This window comes from Eumetopias jubatus, unplaced genomic scaffold, assembly GCF_037043125.1.
Source record: "Eumetopias jubatus isolate StellerSeaLion01/CBP00866 unplaced genomic scaffold, mEumJub1_p1.0 scaffold_9, whole genome shotgun sequence".
Lineage (NCBI taxonomy): Eukaryota > Metazoa > Chordata > Mammalia > Carnivora > Otariidae > Eumetopias > Eumetopias jubatus.
In genome coordinates, this window is record NW_028274815.1 from 126,704,022 (window position 1) to 126,725,139 (window position 21,118).

Genomic DNA, 21,118 nt, shown 5'->3' on the forward strand with positions numbered 1-21,118 from the left:
GGTGGGGGGGGCGGTGATGGCTTCTGCTGTTAGCCTGAATGGATAGAACTCTGGAACTCCCAGCTTCCCTGAATAGTTAGCACCATCCTTAGATGTATTTAGAGAGGCAAAAGGAGGTGGACAAATTGCACCAATTCTAGTTAGATTCAGGACACGGAGAATCTATTACTTGTAGTGTTATTTGAAATAAGTTGATTTCCTGTATGCTTTAATGAATAAATGCTAAGTCTTCTAGTATATGCTAACACTGGTGTGTAATGTTGAATCCATTCAGGCCTTGGGTCAGAAAGAAATCTAATTACACTTCCCTCCAATCTGTTCCCATCACCACTGGTGGTAACTTTGCCACGTTCAGCCAAGTGGGACAGGAGTGGTCTAACAAGTCTGTTTAAGGACTGGCCTCAATGCACAGAAAGTGATGGGAAGACAACATTCAGTTTCTTCTTTGGTGGGGGGTGGTCATTCTCACCTCTCTCTCCTTTCCCAGATATTACAGTGGCTGCCACAGAGCTAAATTGTTGTGATCCCCAGATGTGGCCCCTCCTTGTCTTATTATGTGTTTATCTCAAAGTGACATATGTATAGCTTACCTTTTGCAAATAAGACCCCTTTATGGCTTTATAGGTTAAGTTATATATAAGATGAAAATGCAACTGAATTAAGTTTTAAAATGAGTACAGAAGAAACATTATCAATACAACTATGGAAATAGAGGTGGTTACTGGGATAAAGAGAAAAAACTGGACTCCTTACAAATTCTGGTTCTTAAAATTCTAGGTTAGAGTTAAAACTAAACAGGAACTATTTCATGTGTTTCAAATCTTTTAAGATTTCCAACATGGCTCCTATCAGGGTCAAATTGATAATTCTAAAGTCTGTATTAGAAGAAAAGAAAGAAGCTTCATAGAACAGACTAGAACAGCTTGTTCTGAAAAGTCTAGAACTCCAAATTTGCCATCACTAGACTCAATAGAAACCTAGATCTCAATAAAATATTCTTAACATCTATTCTTTGGATCTGCTGCCATGTTTCCTGGGGGCTACCACTAATTATAAGCCATAATTCTCCAATTATATGAAAAAGAAAAAATAAAAGGCTAGCCATTATGCAAAAGTTAGCCTATTTAAGACATTATAGAATTCCAGCACAAATTTTTTTGTTTATTTCCAATTGGATTTTAATATCAAAACCATATGAGATATTTATATCATTTAAGTAACGAGTTGGTATGATAAAGAAGAGAGAAGTTATAAATGCTTGTCTTGTATTTAAGCTTAAAATGTCATCTGAACACTAACATAGTGTATATGCAACTAATGTTTTTGTTTTTAGTTATTAAATCCTTATTTGCATTGAGTTTTCATCGTCACACATTTGAGGATATAATCTATGTTTGTGGGTTGACTTGGGTTTAAGTCTTAATCCCCATGTGCAGGGGGTTTTTCCATTATTCTTACACGACTACCACACTCATGACACTTCTGACACCAACTGTGGGGGGAGGGGGGGTTCCACACCAAGCAATTGTGACGTGAGCCAGGTGTCCTATAATTTAGCTCAATTCTGATGCTATTTACTTAGAGATAGTGTCAGATCCTATGGGTCAAGGGCTCAGTCCCACAAGACTGCACCACCATGCCAATCACAAGTCCAGGTTGTCACCTGTGCTGACCCATCAGCTATAAATCAGAGGTCTATGGCCCCTTCTACAGTTTGATTAATTTGGTAGCGCAGATCATAAAACCCAGGAAAAGTTTATTGCTGCTTACCAGTTTATTATAAAAAAATAAAGCGTACAGATGAACATCCTACTGGAAGAGAGGTGTAGGACCAAGTATGTGAGAGAAGAGGTATGGGGCTTCCATGTCCTTTCCGGGGGCACCACTCTCCCAGCACCCCCATAGGTTCACCAACCTGGAAGGTCTCCAAAGCCCATGGGATTGGGATTTTTAAGGAGGCCTCACTGTGTAGGCATGATGGATCACTAACTCCATTTTCAGCCCCTCTCCCCTCTCTGGAGAATGGGGTGTGGGCTGAAAATTCCAAGCTTCTAACCATGGCTTAGTCTTTCTGGTGACTATCCCCCAACCAGGAGCCCACCAAGAGTCCCCTCATTAAAAGAAAAGACACCACTGTCAGCTAGGAGACTCTAAAGGATGTAGGAGCTCTGTGCCAGGAACTGGGAGCAGAAATCAATATACATCTTTTCTATTCTCTCACACCCTGGTACCTGCAAATGTGAACTTATTTAGGAATAAAACCTTTGCAGATATAACCAAGATGAGGTCAAAAGCCAGCAATGATAATTGCTATTAGATGAATGTTTTAACTTTATTAAAGATTAAATTACCTCTGTGAAGACCATTCAACTTCCACAGACTGCAAAACTGGAGTAAGTACACAGCTTACTGTTATCTGTGTACACCATACAAGCAATGCTGGATATTTACATGAAATCAGGGGCTACCTCTCAGACGATTTGGGGATTTAGGGGCAGGGGGGAGTCTAAATTTAAAAATTACCAAACTAGATTATCATGGGCTACAAGAGTATCAACATAATACCTTCATAGAAAGGAAATCTGCCAGCTGCTAAGTCTGTCTCTATTACACATTCTGAGGAAATAACCATAGGATGGGCCTGTGGTTCAACTGGTGGAAATAAATCCTTTGCGAGGTAGACTCAGGCCCAAACTCCATCTGTCTCGTGACCATTACAGAAGTCCCTACTCTGACATGGCGGTGTTTGGGAATCAAAGAATTAGCATTATATTGGAGCCAACATCTAGTAACCCTTGGAGGTCCGTGTATTTCCCTTTCTCCAGGGCATAGTTACACTGGTAAATAACCACAGCTCCCTCTGGGAAGGCCTGGAGGAAGACTCACACTGTCTCCTATGGGTACATTGCAGGCCCTTATTCAAAGGTCCTCCCTGAAGCTACTTTGGGCCTAGGAGTGGACTCAGGTTTGGGAACTGAAGAAGGTACAGTGAATCTCCACTATAATCACTCATCAGGCTTCCATCCAGGAGACCCAGACATTTTCCACCTATATGTCAAGCTATACCTTAGAAGGCTGCCCATATTCGGGTCTCCATGACCAATTAGCCATCACCAGCAGGGCAAAATCCTCTGATTACCACTCTGCCCTAAGGCATGTTATGATCACTGTCCACTGTGTCTCCAAGGGTTGGGTGCTGACACTTGGCCTCTACCACTCCAGGATCTTATTATTTCCATTCTGACAGTCTGTTTCCTGGGGCCACTTCTGGCACCAAATATGCAATCAGTCCTGTTAGGAAGGAAGCAGTACATTCAAAAGGCATGAAAGAAAATGGGATGAATAGATTCTTTACAAGTGTGGGCAGGGCTGGGGGAAACTGACAAGGATGGTAGGGGGCATACAGGGCTAGCAACAGGGGGAAGTGTCCACTTTCCCTGCCTTGAAGAGGACAGGGGAGTGTGATGACTTTGTAATGTGTCACATTGGCTTGGCTGAGCTATATTCCCCAGAATTCCCCTCCCTGTACATTTCCAGTGAGGTCTTGGGTAAAATTTGGGATGGTGGAGATGGAGAAGTAGTTATCAGAGTCCATTTGAGCCACTGTGACAAAATGTCACAGACTGGGTAGCTTACAAGCCACAGAAATTTATTTCTCCAAGTTCTGGAGGCTGAGAAGTCCAAGATGAAGTTTCTTCTGGTGAGGGCTCTCTTCCTGGTTCACAGCTGGGGCCTTCCCACTGTGTCCTCACATGCTGGAAGGGGAGAAGGGTCTCTGTGGGGGTCTCTTTCTTTTTCTAAAAATTTTTAAATTTTTTAAAAAAGATTTTATTTATTTATTTGAGAGGTGAGAGAGAGAGAGAATGAGCATGAGTGGGGGGAGGGGCAGAGGGAGAGGGAAAGGCAGAGGGAGAGGGAGAAGCAGACTCCTCACAGAGCAGGGCAACAGACACGGGGCTTGATCCCAGGGGGTCTCTTCCATAGGAACACGGATTCCACATGATCTCCCAAAGGCCCTACTTCCTAATACCATCACCTTTGTGAGCAAGGATTCAGCATATAAATTTGGGGGGGATGCATTCACATCGTAGCAACTGTCATTTTGTTTCTTTGCTCAGAAAGGCTTCTGTAGCTCACATATGTTGTTGCTTATCTGCTGGCTCTCCTTGCTGGCATGGGTCAGTAGACAGGCTGCTCTACCTTCCCCAGTACACTCCTCCCTCGAGCTACCAGGCCATTTCTCTTACCTTTAGTGCAACTTCTTGAAAGAGTTGTTTGTATTCATTGCTCCCCATGTGTCTCCTCCCATCGTTCTTGAAACCACTCCATTTGTGCTGTGGTTACATGTAGTAGCCAGCCTCTAAGATGGCCCCAGCAGTCCCCACCTCCTGCTTTCCTGCCCTTGTGGGGTCCCCTCCCACCTGATATCAAGGTGGGTCTGTGTGACCAATACAACACGGGGATTGTGATAGTTATCACTTCCACAGCCAGGCTAAAGGGAAACTGTGGCTTCTGCCTTGCTCTCTCTTGGGTCCCTCACCCTGGGGACTGCCAGTCGTCATGTGATGAGGCCATTAAAGAAGCTATGAAGAGGTCAAGTGACGAAGAATGGAGGCCTCCTGCTAACAGCCATGTTGGAAGTGGACCCTTCAGCCCCAGTCAAGTCTGGAAATGACTGCGACTCTGATCAACATCTTGATGGCTAACTCATGAAAGACCCTGAGGCAGAACCACCTCCATTGCTTCCAGATTCCTAAACTACAGAAACTCAGTGAGATAATCAATGTTGGTTGTTGTCTTTAAGTTGCTAAGTTTGGGGGCAATTCATTACACAGCAATAGATAACTAATATAATACCCTGCATTATGGGTTGAAGCACTAACCCCCAGGACCTCAGGATGTGACCTTATTTGCAGCTTAATTAGTTAAGATGAGGTCATACTGGAGTAGAGTGGGCCCTGGTCCAATGCCGACTAGTATCTTTACATAAAGGGGAAATTTGGACACAGACATGCAGGAAAGGAGAATGTCGCGTGAAGACTGGGTGATGTTCTCATGAGCCACGGAACTACCAGAATGCAGGAGAGAGGCCTGGGACACATTCTTGCCAAGAACCTTCAGAAGGGAGCATGGCCCTGCCGATCCCTCATCCTCAGACTTCTAGACTTCAGAACTGTGATACCATAGATTTCTGTTGTTCCAAACCACCCAGTTTATGGTACTTGTTATGGCCCCCATAGAAAACAAATATACCCTCTATGCAATGTACTTTTTTGCCTTTGGCTACTTTTAAGATTTTTCTCTTCATTAAATTTGGCTTTGATTTTTACATGTCTTGAAATTTGACGTTGATGTGCCTTGTGGTTTTGTTTTTACCCTGCCTGGGGTTCAATGGATTTCTTGGATTTGTAGATTTACCATTTCTATCAGATTTGAAAAACATTCCTCCCAACACATAGTTTTTCCATCTGTATAATGTTAAATATAAATAAAGAAAAACAATACAGTAATGAGCAGAGTCTTGTGTTGCCAAAGAACCCAAAGCAAGGGCACGTTTTCGGGCGGGAAGATGGCAGCCAGGTTCAAAACTGTGGAACCTCTGGAGTATTACAGGAGATTTTTGAAAGAGAACTGCCGTCCTGATGGAAGAGAACTTGGGTGAATTCAGAACCACAACTGTCAACATAGGTTCAATTAGTACTGCAGATGGTTCTGCTTTACTGAAGCTGGGAAATACTATAGTAATTTGTGGAATTAAGGCGGAATTTGCAGCACCACCCTGATAAAGGATATGTTGTTCCTAATGTGGATCTACCACCTCTGTGTTCATCGAGATTTCGGTCTGGACCTCCTGGAGAAGAGGCCCAAGTGGCTAGCCAGTTCATTGCAGATGTCATTGAAAATTCACAGATAATTCAGAAAGAGGACTTACGCATTTCTACAGGAAAGCTTTCTTGGGTTCTATACTGTGGTATCATTTGCCTCGACTATGATGGGAACATCTTGGATGCTTGCACATTTGCCTTGTTAGCAGCTTTAAAAAATGTACAGCTGCCAGAAGTTACTATAAATGAAGAAACTGGTGTAGCAGAAGTTAATTTAAAGAAGAAAAGTTATTTGAATATTAGAACTCATCCAGTTGCAACTTCCTTTGCTGTATTTGATGACACTCTGCTCATAGTTGACCCTACTGGAGAGGAGGAACATCTGGCAACTGGAACCTTAACAGTAGTAATGGATGAGGAAGGCAAGCTATGTTGTCTTCACAAACCAGGTGGAAGTGGGCTGACTGGAGCTAAACTTCAGGACTGTATGAGTCGAGCAGTTACCAGACACAAAGAAGTAAAAAAAACTGATGGATGAAGAAATTAGAGCATGAAACCCAAATAAACAACCACCACATTTTCAAAACGGATTTGTAAAAACTGTATTTGTTACACTGTGCACAAACCTTTTATACTAAATAAATATCAAACTACATTCTTCAGGAAAAAAAAAAAAGAACCCAAAGCAAGTAGGCAAGCAGAAGGTATAACTGGACAGACAGCTAACATGCAGACCTTTAGCACATGAAAATTTCTGAAACATACAAAGCAAGAAAGTACTAGAACTGAAGGGAAAATATAGACAACTTTGATACAACTTAAGAAAAAAATTCCATCAATAAAGAATATAGTTTTTTTGTTTTTTTAAGTAGGCCCCATGTCCAGCATGGAGCCCAGCATGGGGCTCAAACTCATGACCCTAATATTAAGACCCAAGCTGAGATCAAGAGTCAGATGTTTAACCAACTGAGCCACCCAGGCACCCCAAGAATATAGTTTTAAAGTCAAAGATAATAAAATCCATTCTCAAAAGCAACCAAGGCTTTGAAGTAACTATGAGTAAGTTTCAAGAAAAAAAACAACACACACAAATATAGACACACGTACATTTACATATATGTACACATTCATAATACATGCCTACACACCTGCGGACGTATACGTATGCCAATTTTACCACTTGGATAAACCCGCTTCATCTTCCCCGGGGCAGAATGCACAACAATGTAGCAGAGGCTAGGAATGGGCTTAGGGAAAAATCCCACTCATGGAAATGAGGATTTGAAGGAAAAACATCTCCTACTAACTTAATGGCAATCCTGCCTAACTGCATGTATATATCCAATGTAATTCTTTTTTTTTTTTTTAAAGATTTTATTTATTTATTTGAGAGAGAGAATGAGATAGATAGAGCACGAGAGGGGGGAGTCAGAGGGAGGAGCAGACTCCCTGCTGAGCAGGGAGCCCGATGCAGGACTCGATCCCAGGACTCCAGGATCATGACCTGAGCCGAAGGCAGTCGCTTAACCAACTGAGCCACCCAGGCTCCCTCCAATGTAATTCTAATTGGCATTACAGAGGCCTTTTTTTTCCCCTCAGAATTTGGTAACGAATTCTTGGCGAATTCTAAAGAACACTTCAACGAACACATTTATTAGAAAAAAGAAAGAAACAGAAACCCTGTCTGTTGACATATTCAAACCACTGATAGAATAGGGGTGAGTGGATACCAAGCAACACCAACACCAGGGAGACCAACCCTTTCTGGATTCAAACACCATCAGTATTCTCTTTACTACTCAAATCTGCTTATCTCTGCATTTTTCTTTTCCTACTGCAATTGCTCTTTTCTTGACTTGGCTGCAGGGAGCTTCAGGATCACATATTAGCTGTCCTGTGTCTATTTCTCATCACAAAAGTCCCATGAGGGCTTTGGTAAGCTCGGCTTTATCAAATGCTTACCTGTGGCATTCCCACTGTGGGCCTGGAGGGTGGAGTACCAGTAAGTCCTCTTAATTGGTGCCTCTGCAGATAAGGGGTAAGAATCTGTTACTAAAAGGCTAAGGAGTCGGGGAAGACAAAACCAACCTGTCTAATCTGAGCACTGAAAACACCACAAATTGAGAGATTCTAAATTAATTATCATAGGAACAATTGATACCGATTTGTAATGAAGTAAGGTTAGATCCTCACACCTCATCACATACACTGTCAAGTAAAAGTGTGGAGAAGACTAATTTCACTTAAATAATGTTTCATTATTTTAAAAGGGAGGCACACTTGGCATAAAGTCTGATTGTGGAATGTTTTAATAACTCACACCGAGTATTTCACCACATGGATTAAACACACTCTATTTCTCTCCTGTGTGAGTTCTCTGATGTTGTAATAAGGGCTGATATATGGCAGAAAAATGTCTCACATTAATTGCATTTATAAGATTTCGCTCCTCTGTGCATTTTTATAAGGCTTTAACATTCTGTAGATTATTTGATGTGTTACTTTGTTGGTCACTGCTTCTCTGGAATTTACCCCTTAGGAGCTTTCTGATGTAAAAGGAAGTTTGACTTGTGGCACAATGTTCTCTTGCATTTATTACATTCGTAGGGTTTCTCCCGTGTGTATTTTCTGATGTTCAGTTAAGAGTCCTCAGCCGATGGTAGGTTTTTCCACATTCACTCCATTTATAGGGTTTCTCTCCTGTGTGAATTCTCCGATGTACTCTGAAGGCTGACTTACGGCAGGAGGATTTCCCACATTTGTTACAACCATGTAGTTTCTCCCCAGTGCGAGTTCACTGATGTTCAGTGAAGGAGAACTTCTGGGAGAAGGTTTTCCCACATTCGTTACACTCCCTGGGTCTCTCTCCTGTGTGTCTCCTCTGATGGTGAGTGAGGGCTGACTTCTGGCAGCAGGTTCTCACACATTCAACACAAGCGTACGGTCTCTTCCACATAACGTTCTGATGTTCAACAAGGTGTGAGTTTTTGCTGATGGCATTCCCATGTTCATTACACTCAAAGAGATTCTCCTTTGTGTGTGTTCTTTTATGTTTGTTGCAGTCTGACTTCACCATGAATGCTGTACCACATTTATTAAACACACCATGTTTCTCTCCTTTGTGTGTTCTCTGATGTATAATGAGGGTGGACTCATGACAGAGAAATGTCCCACATTCATTACATATGGAGGATTTCTCTCCTCTGTGAGTTATCTGATGTGCAATGAAGGCCAATTTAGCACACAGAAATTTTCTACACTGACTGCATTCATAGGGTTTCTCCCCTGTATGAGTTCTCTGATGTACAACTAGGGTGGGCTTCTTAGAAAAGGTTTTGCTACATTCACTGCATTCATTTGATTTCCTTTCTGCACACACCCTCTTCTGTGTAATGAGCTGCCCTTCTGAAGGTTTTCCTCCATTTATGACAGTCAAGAGGTTGTTATTTCAAAGTCTGAATGTTCTGATGCAGAATAAAGTCTTCATTTTGACTTCTGCCTTTCTTAACTGGATCATATTTGTGTTTTGTTTTGTTTTTTTATTCCAGAATGACTTTTCTCACTCTTAGAGTGGTGGTTTCCTATATCCACTGTATTCATCAGGAATCTTTTTAAAATAGCATTTCAGGGGTGCCTGGGTGGCTCAGTTGCATAGGCGTCTGCCTTCCACTTGGGTCATGATCTTGGGGTCCTGGGATAGAGCTCCACGTTGGGCTCTTTGCTTAGTGGGGAGTCTGCCTCTCCCTCTGCCCTTCCCCACCACTTGTGTTCTCTCTCCCTCTCTGTCTCAAATAAATAAATAAAATCTTAAAAACAAACAATTAAAAAAATTTCTTTACATACCTTTTCATTGCAACAATTACTTCTGAATTAGTTTTCAAATTGGCTCCACAGGGATCATATTTGTAGGGTATTTTTCTTGAGGGAACAATATTCATGCCCAGATTAAATGTTTTCCCAAATACATTATTTCTTTCTGTAATCAGTGTTTTATTATTGAGGCATAAAATTTGCTTCAAATGCTGCTTTGGATTTCCTTGTCTTTCTCTAAGACATCACCAACTTCTAGGAAAGAACACAATTAACAGTAACTTGTGAGCCCTTACACATTTGCTATGAAATGAGAGTTACAACTGCCTTGCAGTGGGGGATTCGACTTCAGGCCCAGCCTCCCAGAATTAAGGACATTTCAAGGGCAAAATCTCCTCTGTGGTTGATGTAGGAGAAAACAAAACCAAAAACCAAAACAAAACCAAACGCCCACTCAACCCCCCCAGCCTGATTCATAGGGTGAAGGGAAGAGGAAACTACCTTTGGCACAGAACAAGTAAGAGTCACAGGGAACAGTGAGCACAGAGCAAACTGCGAGTAAGGCTGACAGAGGCCTGAGTAAGACAGGCAGGAGTCGAGCAAGCACTTGGAGAAGACAGGGAGACAGTGGGACCTGGACACACAGACCTCACTGACCTTTGTCAGTAGGACAAAGAAACAAAAAGCCGGTGTGAATCTGAAATTTTGGCAGTGACACGGGAACTCTGGAATTTGCACAAATAAAAAGGAGAATGTGGGCTGAGCAGGGCGGGGGCTATGGTGAGGCAAGCATGATGTCTAGAGCACCTGCATGACCCTGAGAGTGACTGTTTTCTTAAATTTGTGCCCGAGATGCCTTGTTTGCCTCACCATAGTCCCACCCTCGTGGGGCTGAGAATGGAGGGTGAAACTGCAATTTCTCAGTTAAAGCATAGAGAGAAAAATGGAAAGTAACTAGTACATCATGTAAATCAAGCAAGATTTTTCTTTTTTAGAGGCGGGGAGGGGCAAAAGGACAGAGAGAATCTTAAGCCGACTCTGTGCAGAGCATGGAGCCCAACATGGAGCTTGATCTCACAACCCTGAGATTGTGACCTGAGCTGAAATCAAGAGTTGGATGCTCCACCGACTGAGCCACCCAGGCGCCCCAAGATTTATTTCTCTCAAGATGGATCTATGAATGTCTGAATATACAACAAGTCTATGACAATGGTTGGTGGCGGGGTGGTCAGGTAGGCAACAGAGAATGCCACAGAAATAATGTGCAAGGTACGGTGAAGGAGGGACTGGGTTCTGGGGATACGTAACTAAGTGGCAAAAATCTTTATAAATTTTTCAATTAAAGAGAAGAGTATATTTATTTGGGGATGATGTTTTATGTATCTGCAGCATGACAATGATCTAATCCTCCATTACCTCCAAGGTCTGGGGCCTATAAAAAGAGATTCCTGAGAAACATTAGAAAGATGCCAACTATGATCAGTAACGGCTTTGGAACTCTTCTTTCCACTGGTTTCCACCTACTCGGCGATCAGTTACTCACCTGGGTAGTTCTGACCTGAGAATTCCTCCACTATCCATGGCTCTTCTCCTTGCCCCAGTTTGAAGATCACATCTGGTTTGCTAACATGATACCCTGTTAATGGGAAATAACACAGAACTTGGACCAAGCTCTTTGGACTTCAGGGACTCTGAAGGATGAAGAGAGCACAGCTTTAGAAGCTACGTAATGAGGATGCCCAGCAGTTCATCAATAAAGCTAGAACATTTGGAGGAAGGCTGGGAGGGGCAGTGGATACACACACACAGTTCTACTGCCTAAATCATCTTTCTTCCTGATGCTCAAGGCTAAATAATTAAATTCAACATGTTTTTGCGACACAGAGCAAATGCATGCTCTTGGGAGCTAACCAGGGAAGCTGTACTCACCCACGGAGACCAGCTGTCTGCAGTTTTCCAGAATCACAGCCCTGTCCAGGAGCCTCCGAGTAGGACACAGTTGCTGCCACTCCTCCTGGGGGGTGAAGTCCACAGTCAGGTCCTTGGATGAAACTGATCTCTGAAAGAATATGTTCAATCCAAGGTGAATAGAATCCCATTGGATTCTTGGGGTGCTCCCTACCCTTTACTTGGGAGACCGCTGTTGTGAATAGTGGAAATCCATAAAGAGATATTTGTTAGCAAGAATTAGAGTTTTATGACCAAATTTATATTTTAGAAGCAATGCTCTAGAGCACAGGGGTCAGCGAACTATAGTCCGTGGGTCAAATCTAGCCCACTGGGAGCCAAATTTGGCCATGCCCATTGGTCGACACATTACCAACCTGCCTTCACACCATAGTGACTGTGTTGAGTGGATGTGACAGAGACCATGTGGCCCTTTGAAACAATGTTTGCTGTCCCCAACCCTAGAAGAATGGCAAATGGCTTAAAGGTCAAATTAGAGGGAAAGAAAACTAGGACCACACTGTGAGTCATGCCCACGGGTAGTTCTAGTGGGGGTGGGAAGGAGGGAATAGACCCTACATGATGAGGAACAAGGGGATTTGGCCTCTAACTGGTTGTGGGAAATGTAATGTCCAGATTATTTTGCATGATCAGCTGGTAGTACTGTATGCTGAGATTAGGAAGACAAAACCAAAAAAGAACTGACCACAGAAAGCTAGTGCATTGCTATTTAGAATGTTATGCTTGGGTCTGTGGAGCATACAAGTAGAGATGTCCAGCTGGATATTTGGTTCTGAGCTCAGAAGACGGAGAAGACAGAGTGGTAAGCAAAAGCCACAACTGAAGGCATAAATAACAGAGAAGACCTCTATGAACCAATATGGAGTGATTTGGGGGCTATACTGTTAAGTGAAGAAAGCAAAGTGTGAAAGAATATCTATAGTATGCTACCTTTAATGTAAGAAAGAAGGGAATATAAGAAAATGTACAGCTGACCCTTGAACAACGTGGGAATTAGGGGCACTCATCCCCTGCACAATCGAAAATCCATGTGTAACTTTTGACTCTCCCCAAAAACTTTACTAATAGCCCACTGGTCATCCAGAGCCTTACTGATAACATAAACAGCTGATTAACACATATTTTGTATGTTATACCTATTTTATACTGTATCCTTGAATAAAATAAACTGAGCTAGAGAAAAGAAAATGTTATTAAGAAATATAAAGAAGAGAAAATACATTTATAGTACCGTGCTGTATTTATAAAAAAAAAAAACAACTGCATATAAATGGATCCACGCAGTTCAAATCCATGTTGTTCAAAGGTCAACTGTACATGTAGCCACTTGTGTGTAAGAAAGATAAACAAAAAGATAAACCGGAAACCAGTGAATGGATTACCTTCCAGAGGTAGATGGGAACAGATGGGAAGAATAGAGGAGCAGGAATGGGGAGATGGATGGGGGGAGGTGACAGTTTTCTAAGTATATCTTTCCATATAGTTCTGCTTCTTAGAACTATGGTAATATCACACACCCCCAGAATAAAAAGAATCAACCAGGATGTGGAATCAAGACCCCATATGGAATATGAACAGAAACAAATGAAACTAACTATAATAAAATTAAGTAACTACAGTGAAGGGGGTGAGAAAGGAAATAAGCAACTTTGGAGAAGAGGGTTTTGACTACATTGCGTAAGGCTGAAGAACGGCACGCAGTGACACGCTAGTCGGGAAATTCGTTTTTCACATGGGGTGTGGATCAGCGATTCTTTAACACCCTCATGTGTATCCTTGAACGAGCAAATAAGTAAATATAACGTAGATTGTGACAGCCAGGTTTCTCCCTGTCAGACAAAGAGGTTATAGATCAAGAAAAAGAAAAGGATAGAACGAACCCAAGAAAACGACTGGCCAGTAAAGTGTCAAGGTCATGAGAGACAGAGAAAGACCGTCCGAGATTGCAGGAGGCTAAGGAGACGTGACAACAAATGCAATGGGGGATCTTAGGTTGGATCCCTGAGCTGAAAAGGACATTTCTGGGACGACTGGCAAAATTTCAGTAAGATGGAGAGTAGCACTGTATTGATGTAATTTCCCTGGTTTTGATCGCTGTGCTATGGTTTTCAAAGATCAGGGGAAGCAGATGAAGGGTATGTGTGCTTTGTGTATTATTTTTCTAATTCTTTTGTTAAGTCTAAATAAATAAAATCTTAAAAAAAATGATCTGAGCATATTACCGTACTCCATTTTACATTTGAACACACAGTATTTTTATGCTTTTTATATAGGGAACACTGTATTTAGTTCAGATTGGAACTTCAGGGATTTCCACTTCTTTTGAAAAATACTGCTAATGGCCATCCTGCTCATGGGGCTTGAATCATGAAACATTGCACCCACATCTGTGGGAATTTTTAACTTGTCACATTCACAGGGATTCTACCTACAGGTATACACATCAGACTACCTCTCTGACTTAGTATAGTTGTATGTGAGCGTTCTATATTAAAATACATACTGCCCTTTTGGCTCCCTGAGCAGCGCCAAGGCAGTCGGCAAGAATAAGCGCCTTATGAAAGGCGGCAAAAAGGGAGCCAAGAAGAAAGTGGTTGATCCATTTTCTAAGAAAGATTGGTATGATGTGAAAGCACCAGCTATGTTCAATATAAGAAATATTGGAAAAACATTAGTCACAAGAACTCAAGGAACCCAAATCGCATCTGATGGCCTCAAGGGTCATGTTTTTGAAGTGAGCCTTGCTGATCTGCAGAATGATGAAGTTGAGTTTAAAAATTCAAGCTAATTACTGAGGATGTTCAGGGCAAAAACTGCCTAATTTCAAGGTCATGGATCTTACCCGTGACAAAATGTGCTCCATGGTCAAAAAATGGCAGACCATGATTGAAGCTCATGTTGATGTCAAGACTACTGATGGTTATTTGCTTTGTCTATTTTGTGTTGGTTTTACTAAAAAAAATCAGATTCGGAAGACCTCTTATGCTCAGCACCAACAGGTCCGTCAAATTTGGAAAAAGATGATAGAAATCATGACCCGAGAGGTACAAACAAATGACTTGAAAGAAGTGGTCAATAAATTGATTCCAGACAGCATTGGAAAAGATATAGAAAAGGCCTGTCAGTCTATATATCCACTCCATGATGTCTTCGTTAAAAAAGTAAAAATGCTGAAGAAGCCCAAGTTTGAATTGGGAAAGCTCATGGAGCTTCATGAAGGTAGTAGTTCTGGAAATGCTACTGGGGATGAGACCGGTGCTAAAGTTGAACGAGCTGATGGATATGAGCCACCAGTCCAAGAATCTGTTTAAAAGTCAGGCATTAATGGTGACAAATAAAAAATCGTATTTGTGGGAAAAAAAATAAAATACATACTAACTCCTTTTTTAATTAATTAATTCAATTAATTTGCTTTTATTCCTTTATATCAGAGAATTTTACTGATTTTTAAAAATTATGCAAGTAGGTTCCATTACCTATTATTTCCAAAATAAGATGAAGGGAAGATGGGTTTTAGCTAGGATGTCTAGGAAACAAAGCTGAATCTTATAGGAGGGGCTCCAGCCAGAGCAGTGAGGGTGGAAAGAAAGGATGTAAGCAACGTGGGGTGACGGGCGGCACCACCCTACCCACCACTTCACTACAAGCCCAGACAGGCAGCAGGTCTCTGAGCAGGAGCATTCGGCCAACACGTGGGACCTCTCCACAAGGGCCACATGGATAGTACATGGAGGGGTGAGAGGAAAGAGAACGTTATCTGTCCACTTCCTTCTCATGTCCCACTTCCCTTCAGTCAAGGTTCACCCTGAGGTGAGTTAACTTGCCCACACTTCTGGGCTGCATTGTCTGGTTCCAGGATGTCTCCCCCAGGAAGCCAGATATCACACTTCTTGTGTTGTTTTATCCAGGTCTATAGGAGGGGCAGCCCAGCATGGGTGCAGTATTGACAGAGAGATAAAGGAGATGGGTGAACATGAGGTTTGTGTCCTAAGAGACATTACAGAAAGTGTCCTGGGTCTGACCCCTCACCATGCTTTGTGTTGTCTGTGTAATGTCTAGTTCCTTCACCAGTTCCTGAGCTCCCCGAGGACAGAGACAAGATCTCTTTTATTCAAGCTGTATCAAAAGCAACATGCTGCGCATAGTGTTTGGCATATACTGGCTTGATCTATATGTAGCTGTGGAATGAAAAGGTTCATAGTGGTAGGAATTAAAAAGAAGAAAAAACAGGTCATGACATGAATAGCCTTATCGGTCATACCAATGACCAAAAGAGCCTGGGAGTGGTGTGGAACCACTGCAACAATTTCTGTATTAAGAGACATGACTAGATTGGCATTTTAGGGGGATCACTCAGTGTGAACAACAGTCTTCACGTAGGGAAGGGAAGGAGGCAGGCAAACGGAGAGAGTTATTATGATAATCCAGGAGAGAAAAACTGAGGGAGGGGAAGAGGGCATGGAGGACAAAGAACAAATTCAAGAAACATTTACGATGGGGCGCCTGGGTGGCTCAGTCATTAAGCGTCTGCCTTCGGCTCAGGTCATGATCCCAGGGTCCTGGGATCGAGCCCCGCATCGGCCTCCCTGCTCAGTGGGAAGCCTGCTTCTCCCTCTCCCACTCCCCCTGCTTGTGTTCCCTCTCTTGCTGTGTCTCTGTCAAAAAAAATAAATAAAATCTTTTAAAAGAAAAAGAAACGTTTGTGAGACAACATTCGCAAGACTTGATAAGTGGATATAGAAGGTGAGGAAAAGGAGAGCTTGAGCTGGGCCCCATTATCTGGCCTGTCTAACCTTCCAGATAGTAGGGGCCCTGATAGGGAATGAAGAGGAAGAAGCAAACTGAAAAGACTGGAAATGTTATTTCCATTTTGAACATGAGGACTCCAATGGCCTTCTGGACGTGCTTATAGAGATGCTCAGCAAGTCTCAAGCTGAGGTGGAAAAAGACTTCAGAGCATATAAAGCTGCATGTCAAAACCACAAAGGAGATGAAAAAAACCCAGGAAGAATAATGGGCTAGTAATGTAGGGAAGAAGATTCTATAAAAGATATAAAGAGAGCCAAGAGAACCATGTGGATGATATCAGAGATCATCAGAGGTGCATGTCAGGGAGGGGATGGCCATACTGTCAAATGCAACACAGAGTTCAGTGAAGCACAGACTGGAAAATACCCGTTGGGTTTGGAAATATTTAGGCTACTGCTAAGTTTTACCAGTACAGATCCATGGGAGTGTGGGGGCAGGGTGGGCAGATCCAAGACTGCATGAAGTGAGTTGCAGTGAGACCAGCAAGTGAGGAAGTTTTACCCACAGGATAGAAGACGGAATTGTTCCCTCTACAACCTGTTTCAAAAGTAGAGCTGAAAGAAATAGTTACAGGACACTATTTGAGGAATAGGTGACCCATTTATTCTCATTTTTATCCCTGGATCATACAGAAGCATCTGAATGGTGTCTACTCAGAGGACAATGAATTGGTCCCCTCCAATAACTGAGTTTTGCCTGCGTATGAAAGTCACGGGAGACCCACTGCATTTCTTTCACGATGTTCTTGCCAAGACTGGCCCCTGTGTCATTTATTCAAAGATCATCTAAGAAAATGTTTGGATATAAATGACAGGAAAACCATTCAAATAGCCGATGTAAGACCTATCTCATATTGTCTGGGCCCTTCTGGACAAGTCTACAGGAACATATGATTTCTGTATATTTATGTCAATTTTTCTAGCAGTGATCTGATACTCTTTTTCCTGATGCTTTATTTTACATATTTCTACCATTTCATTTGAATGTACACATTACTAGAAATGTCTTTGAAATCCACTGTAAAATGTGGGAACTAAATCCCTAAACAACTTACCTGGGATTTGTTCATTTTCGGATGCTCTTGAGAATGGGCCAGGAGTTGGGATACCAGACCTGGGTAAGGAAGAAGAGGAATATAATCATGAGAGGTCTGGCTAACTCAGCAGCTCTTAGGATTACCTATCAAGAAAATGGTCTTATGACCAATCCGGTGAAGGAATATCCACTTGTCCATTTATAATTCTGAAATGATCACAGACAACTTTTCTTACTCAGTGAATATAAACAATTATTTTTTTTTATGGAATTACTGTCAACTTGGGCCTTGGAAAAAATTAAAACTAACCTGAGTGCAATAATAGATTGGATCAATAAAATTCAGGATATACACAGTTTGGAACATGATTCCAGCATTAAAAATAATACTAGGATAACAATACTTATTGGCCCAGAAAATGTTGAAATTATGTCATTTACCTATTTTCCTACTAATATTTTTTAGCCATTTGAGAGCAGAGAATCCAAGAGAAGCTCAGAAAGGAATGCAAGTGCTTTAAGATGTTTGCCTTTTTGTCTGGTCTCCCTCAGATGCAGTTTCACCAGAGGATCTTTTGCTAAGAAACTTGTTTTAACTTAAATGTGGTAGAGGACAGAGCCCCGACCTGGAAACCGAGATGTGAATTCAGTTCTTGGCTATCACTAGCAAACTGCATAACTGGAGAAGATATCTGCCTCCTGAGTCCTAATTTTAAAATAAAGCAAAGTTACACAGTTTTAAAAAAAACCTTCTCTTTACCTCCACTTGTGATTCTACAAGGCGGACATGTGGTGAATCCCAGGTTTGGTGTTGGACGTGGTTTGAGCAGAAAGAGTGGAGATTACAGGGAATGACACATATGTGCTTGGAAAGTGATGAGAAATTATTTCCTTAGCTATGGCTGGTACCCCTTCCCTCCAGCCCACACCCCCACAAATACTTCAGGGAAGCGTCTTTTCCTGTCCCATCTGCACCCTGCCCTTTCCCTTCTTTTGAAAGTTGAACTAAAAGTTTTGCTGAGCTACAATATCCATGGTCTCTGATATGGTGTTATCATCCAGACTTTGCTCACACTGGAGAGGAAAATTCTGCCCAGTAACTTGAATACGTTCCTTTCAAGGCTTCTTCTGCTTCCACACTGAGATTCTAGGGAGAGGTTTCTGTTCAGGAATATGTTCTAGGTGGGATTTCTGTTCCTGGGGACTGCTGCTTTTTACTTCACAGGAATGGTTTTGTTTCAACCTGGACCTTGGAGCCACATTTCCATTAGCTGGAACCTACACTTGGAGTCCCAAGGGTCAAGTGCCTGGTGAGCTGGACTTTTTCTAGAATCTAATCAGGGCTGCTGAAAAGTGAGACAATGCTTCAGGAGCAGGAAGAGCCTAGAACCCTCATTTTTGCCTTGTGACCTACGGAAAACAAGTCAAACGGTCTATCAAAACATATGGCACAATTGCTTCTTAGGGACACACACAGGACAAGTCACTGTGCCAGAGAAAACTCAATGGGTGTAGGTAGAGGAAGACGCATACTACAAAGATCATGAGACCAGGAGTAAAACAGACCTAGTTTGAAAACTCAATCCATTCACTTTAGCTTTCTGCAAATGACGTTTTTAAACGTGCTCCAACAGGGGAAGTAATGCTGTCCCTACAGCCTGGTTGGGAGGATTGAATGAAATGTCTAAAATTCTTCGTAAAATGATAGCAGGGAATACTTATGCAGCACATACTATATTTTTGGCTTGACCTTCGGATCATTTTACCCCGGAACAACCCTTGTGAGGCAAATATGATCACTATGCTCATTTTACAGGTGAGGAAACATGATTAGTCTAAATAACATGCCCAGGGATGCAGTGCTGTTTTGTGACAGGACCTGATCTGAACCCAAACATACATGCTTTTAAAACTTAAGGCAATGCTGCCGACACCTCCGCCCCGACCGTCTCAAGTCCCTTAATGAACTCTTTCTCGTCCAGTCAATTCCGCACCCCGGCCCTTCCCTTCAACGGCAGCTCGCATCTTTCTCCTAACAAATACTTAGTGTAAAATAACTAACATAATAATAATAGTATTTATTTCTCATCATGAATATTTGTTCACTTCCCTGCTGCCCTCTAGCACTTTTCAACCCAGCCCGGCAGGCTGCAGATCCAAGCGCATCAGCGAAACTTCTGGAATCAGACTTTAGCCATTTGGATGCACAAACCTTTCACCCTCACAAAGCACCTTCTTCAGGCAAAGAAAGGCTGCAGAGAGCGCCCGCCCTGAGGCCTGCGGGACAGAAGGCCAGCCTGGCTCTCGCCGCTCTTCTCCGCGACCAGCGGAAACCCGCTTGGTGACTCCCTCCCGAGGGAGGCGGGGAGAGCTCGCGCCCACCCTCCACGGACCCGGGCCAGCTCCGCCCCGCCCTTCCCTCCGACCCCCGAGGGCCCGGAACCCCCTGCCAGTCCTTCTTCTAACTCGCGGTTGCACCCGCTGCGCTTCCACTTTGCACCAAGTACAGGTGAGCGCGGAACCCGAGCAACTGGAGACTGCAGGACGCGTCCCCGGAAGAACCCTGAGAACGAGAATCGGCGCCAGGCGGAACGCCAGGATCAGCACATGCGCAGAAGCAGCCCCCGGGCCGCCCTTCCAGGGTTCCCCAAGGGGCGGTCGGCGCCTTTTTGAACTACATTTCCCATAAGGCGCCGCGATACCCGCCGCCTGCTTAAGGATTCTTCAAGGAGCGTCTGTTTTGATTACCGGGCTTGATGAATTGCTATGAACCATTAACACAAGAAGAAAAGTTGCCTGTTAACTTCATCGAAGACTATAGCTGAGAAGCGAAGATTACAGACTATGAAATGTCCACCCACATGTTAATGATTCCAAAATCTTTATCTTCCTCCTAAACTTTCCTAAAGAGCACCAGAGCCGTTTATCTTATTCTTTCTACTGTTTTCCCCCTCTAAGCATCAGAAAACACACTGGGGAATAACGCTGCAAACATTCTAAATGCGAGAAAGCCTTCTTTATATCTGAGATCTCGTAGGGGAGCAATCAGAAGAATGTAACCAATAAAGGAAAGCCTTCACCTATTTGGGTGGATCCATATAAACATGTTGAATGTGTGAAAGCATTGTGGAATTCAGACATTATCTATCCAAGAATTCACACTGAAAGAAAATTTACCAGTGGGGAGTGTAGTAATAAAAAAAAGTATGATATACTCTTAAATAAAACAATAGGCAAACACATATATGAAGCATAATTTTATCTTTTACATATACATGTTTAGATAAAGATATGCACATTTAAGTAGGTATTCATTTAGATGAAATTTAGAAAGATATGCTCCAAAATTAACAATGGTAATCCGTGGGGTATGAGATTATTTAGGAGGAAGAGGGACCTTCTCTTGTGCATATATATATTTTTTCTATGATTAAGTAAAATGGATGATTTTTCCATTTTGTGTATGAAAGATAGACAAAGTGAAATGGAAATATAAAGGCATTTTTGGCCCATTAAGTTGAATTTCAAGTGTGTGTGTCTGTGTAAAGAGAGAGAATAGAATACACACACACGTACAAATAGATCTTCATTGAGATAAGCCCTGGAATTGAAAATATTAAATGTTCACTACTTATAGGTACAGGTTCAGGTTGATAAGAAATTTTTATTTT

The 21,118-nt window shown here is 42.4% G+C and overlaps 1 protein-coding gene and 3 pseudogenes across 1 annotated transcript; 2 read left to right on the forward strand and 2 right to left on the reverse strand.

The window, feature by feature from the left end:
- Positions 1-1,916: 1,916 nt before the first annotated feature.
- Positions 1,917-19,898, reverse strand: LOC148163611 (zinc finger protein 334-like). The gene is made up of 7 exons (XM_088026283.1): positions 19,660-19,898; positions 17,467-17,525; positions 11,565-11,694; positions 11,179-11,271; positions 9,669-9,890; positions 7,788-7,850; positions 1,917-3,291 (listed from the first exon to the last, which is right to left on the reverse strand). The coding sequence occupies exons 2-5, from the start codon at positions 17,479-17,481 to the stop codon at positions 9,841-9,843; spliced, it is 288 nt and encodes a 95-aa protein (XP_087882409.1). The 5' UTR covers positions 17,482-17,525; positions 19,660-19,898; the 3' UTR covers positions 1,917-3,291; positions 7,788-7,850; positions 9,669-9,840.
- Positions 5,565-6,470, forward strand: LOC114223112 (exosome complex component RRP43 pseudogene; annotated as a pseudogene).
- Positions 8,354-9,676, reverse strand: ZNF334 (zinc finger protein 334; annotated as a pseudogene).
- LOC114223154 (small ribosomal subunit protein eS1 pseudogene) lies at positions 14,144-14,915 on the forward strand (annotated as a pseudogene).
- Positions 19,899-21,118: the final 1,220 nt, after the last annotated feature.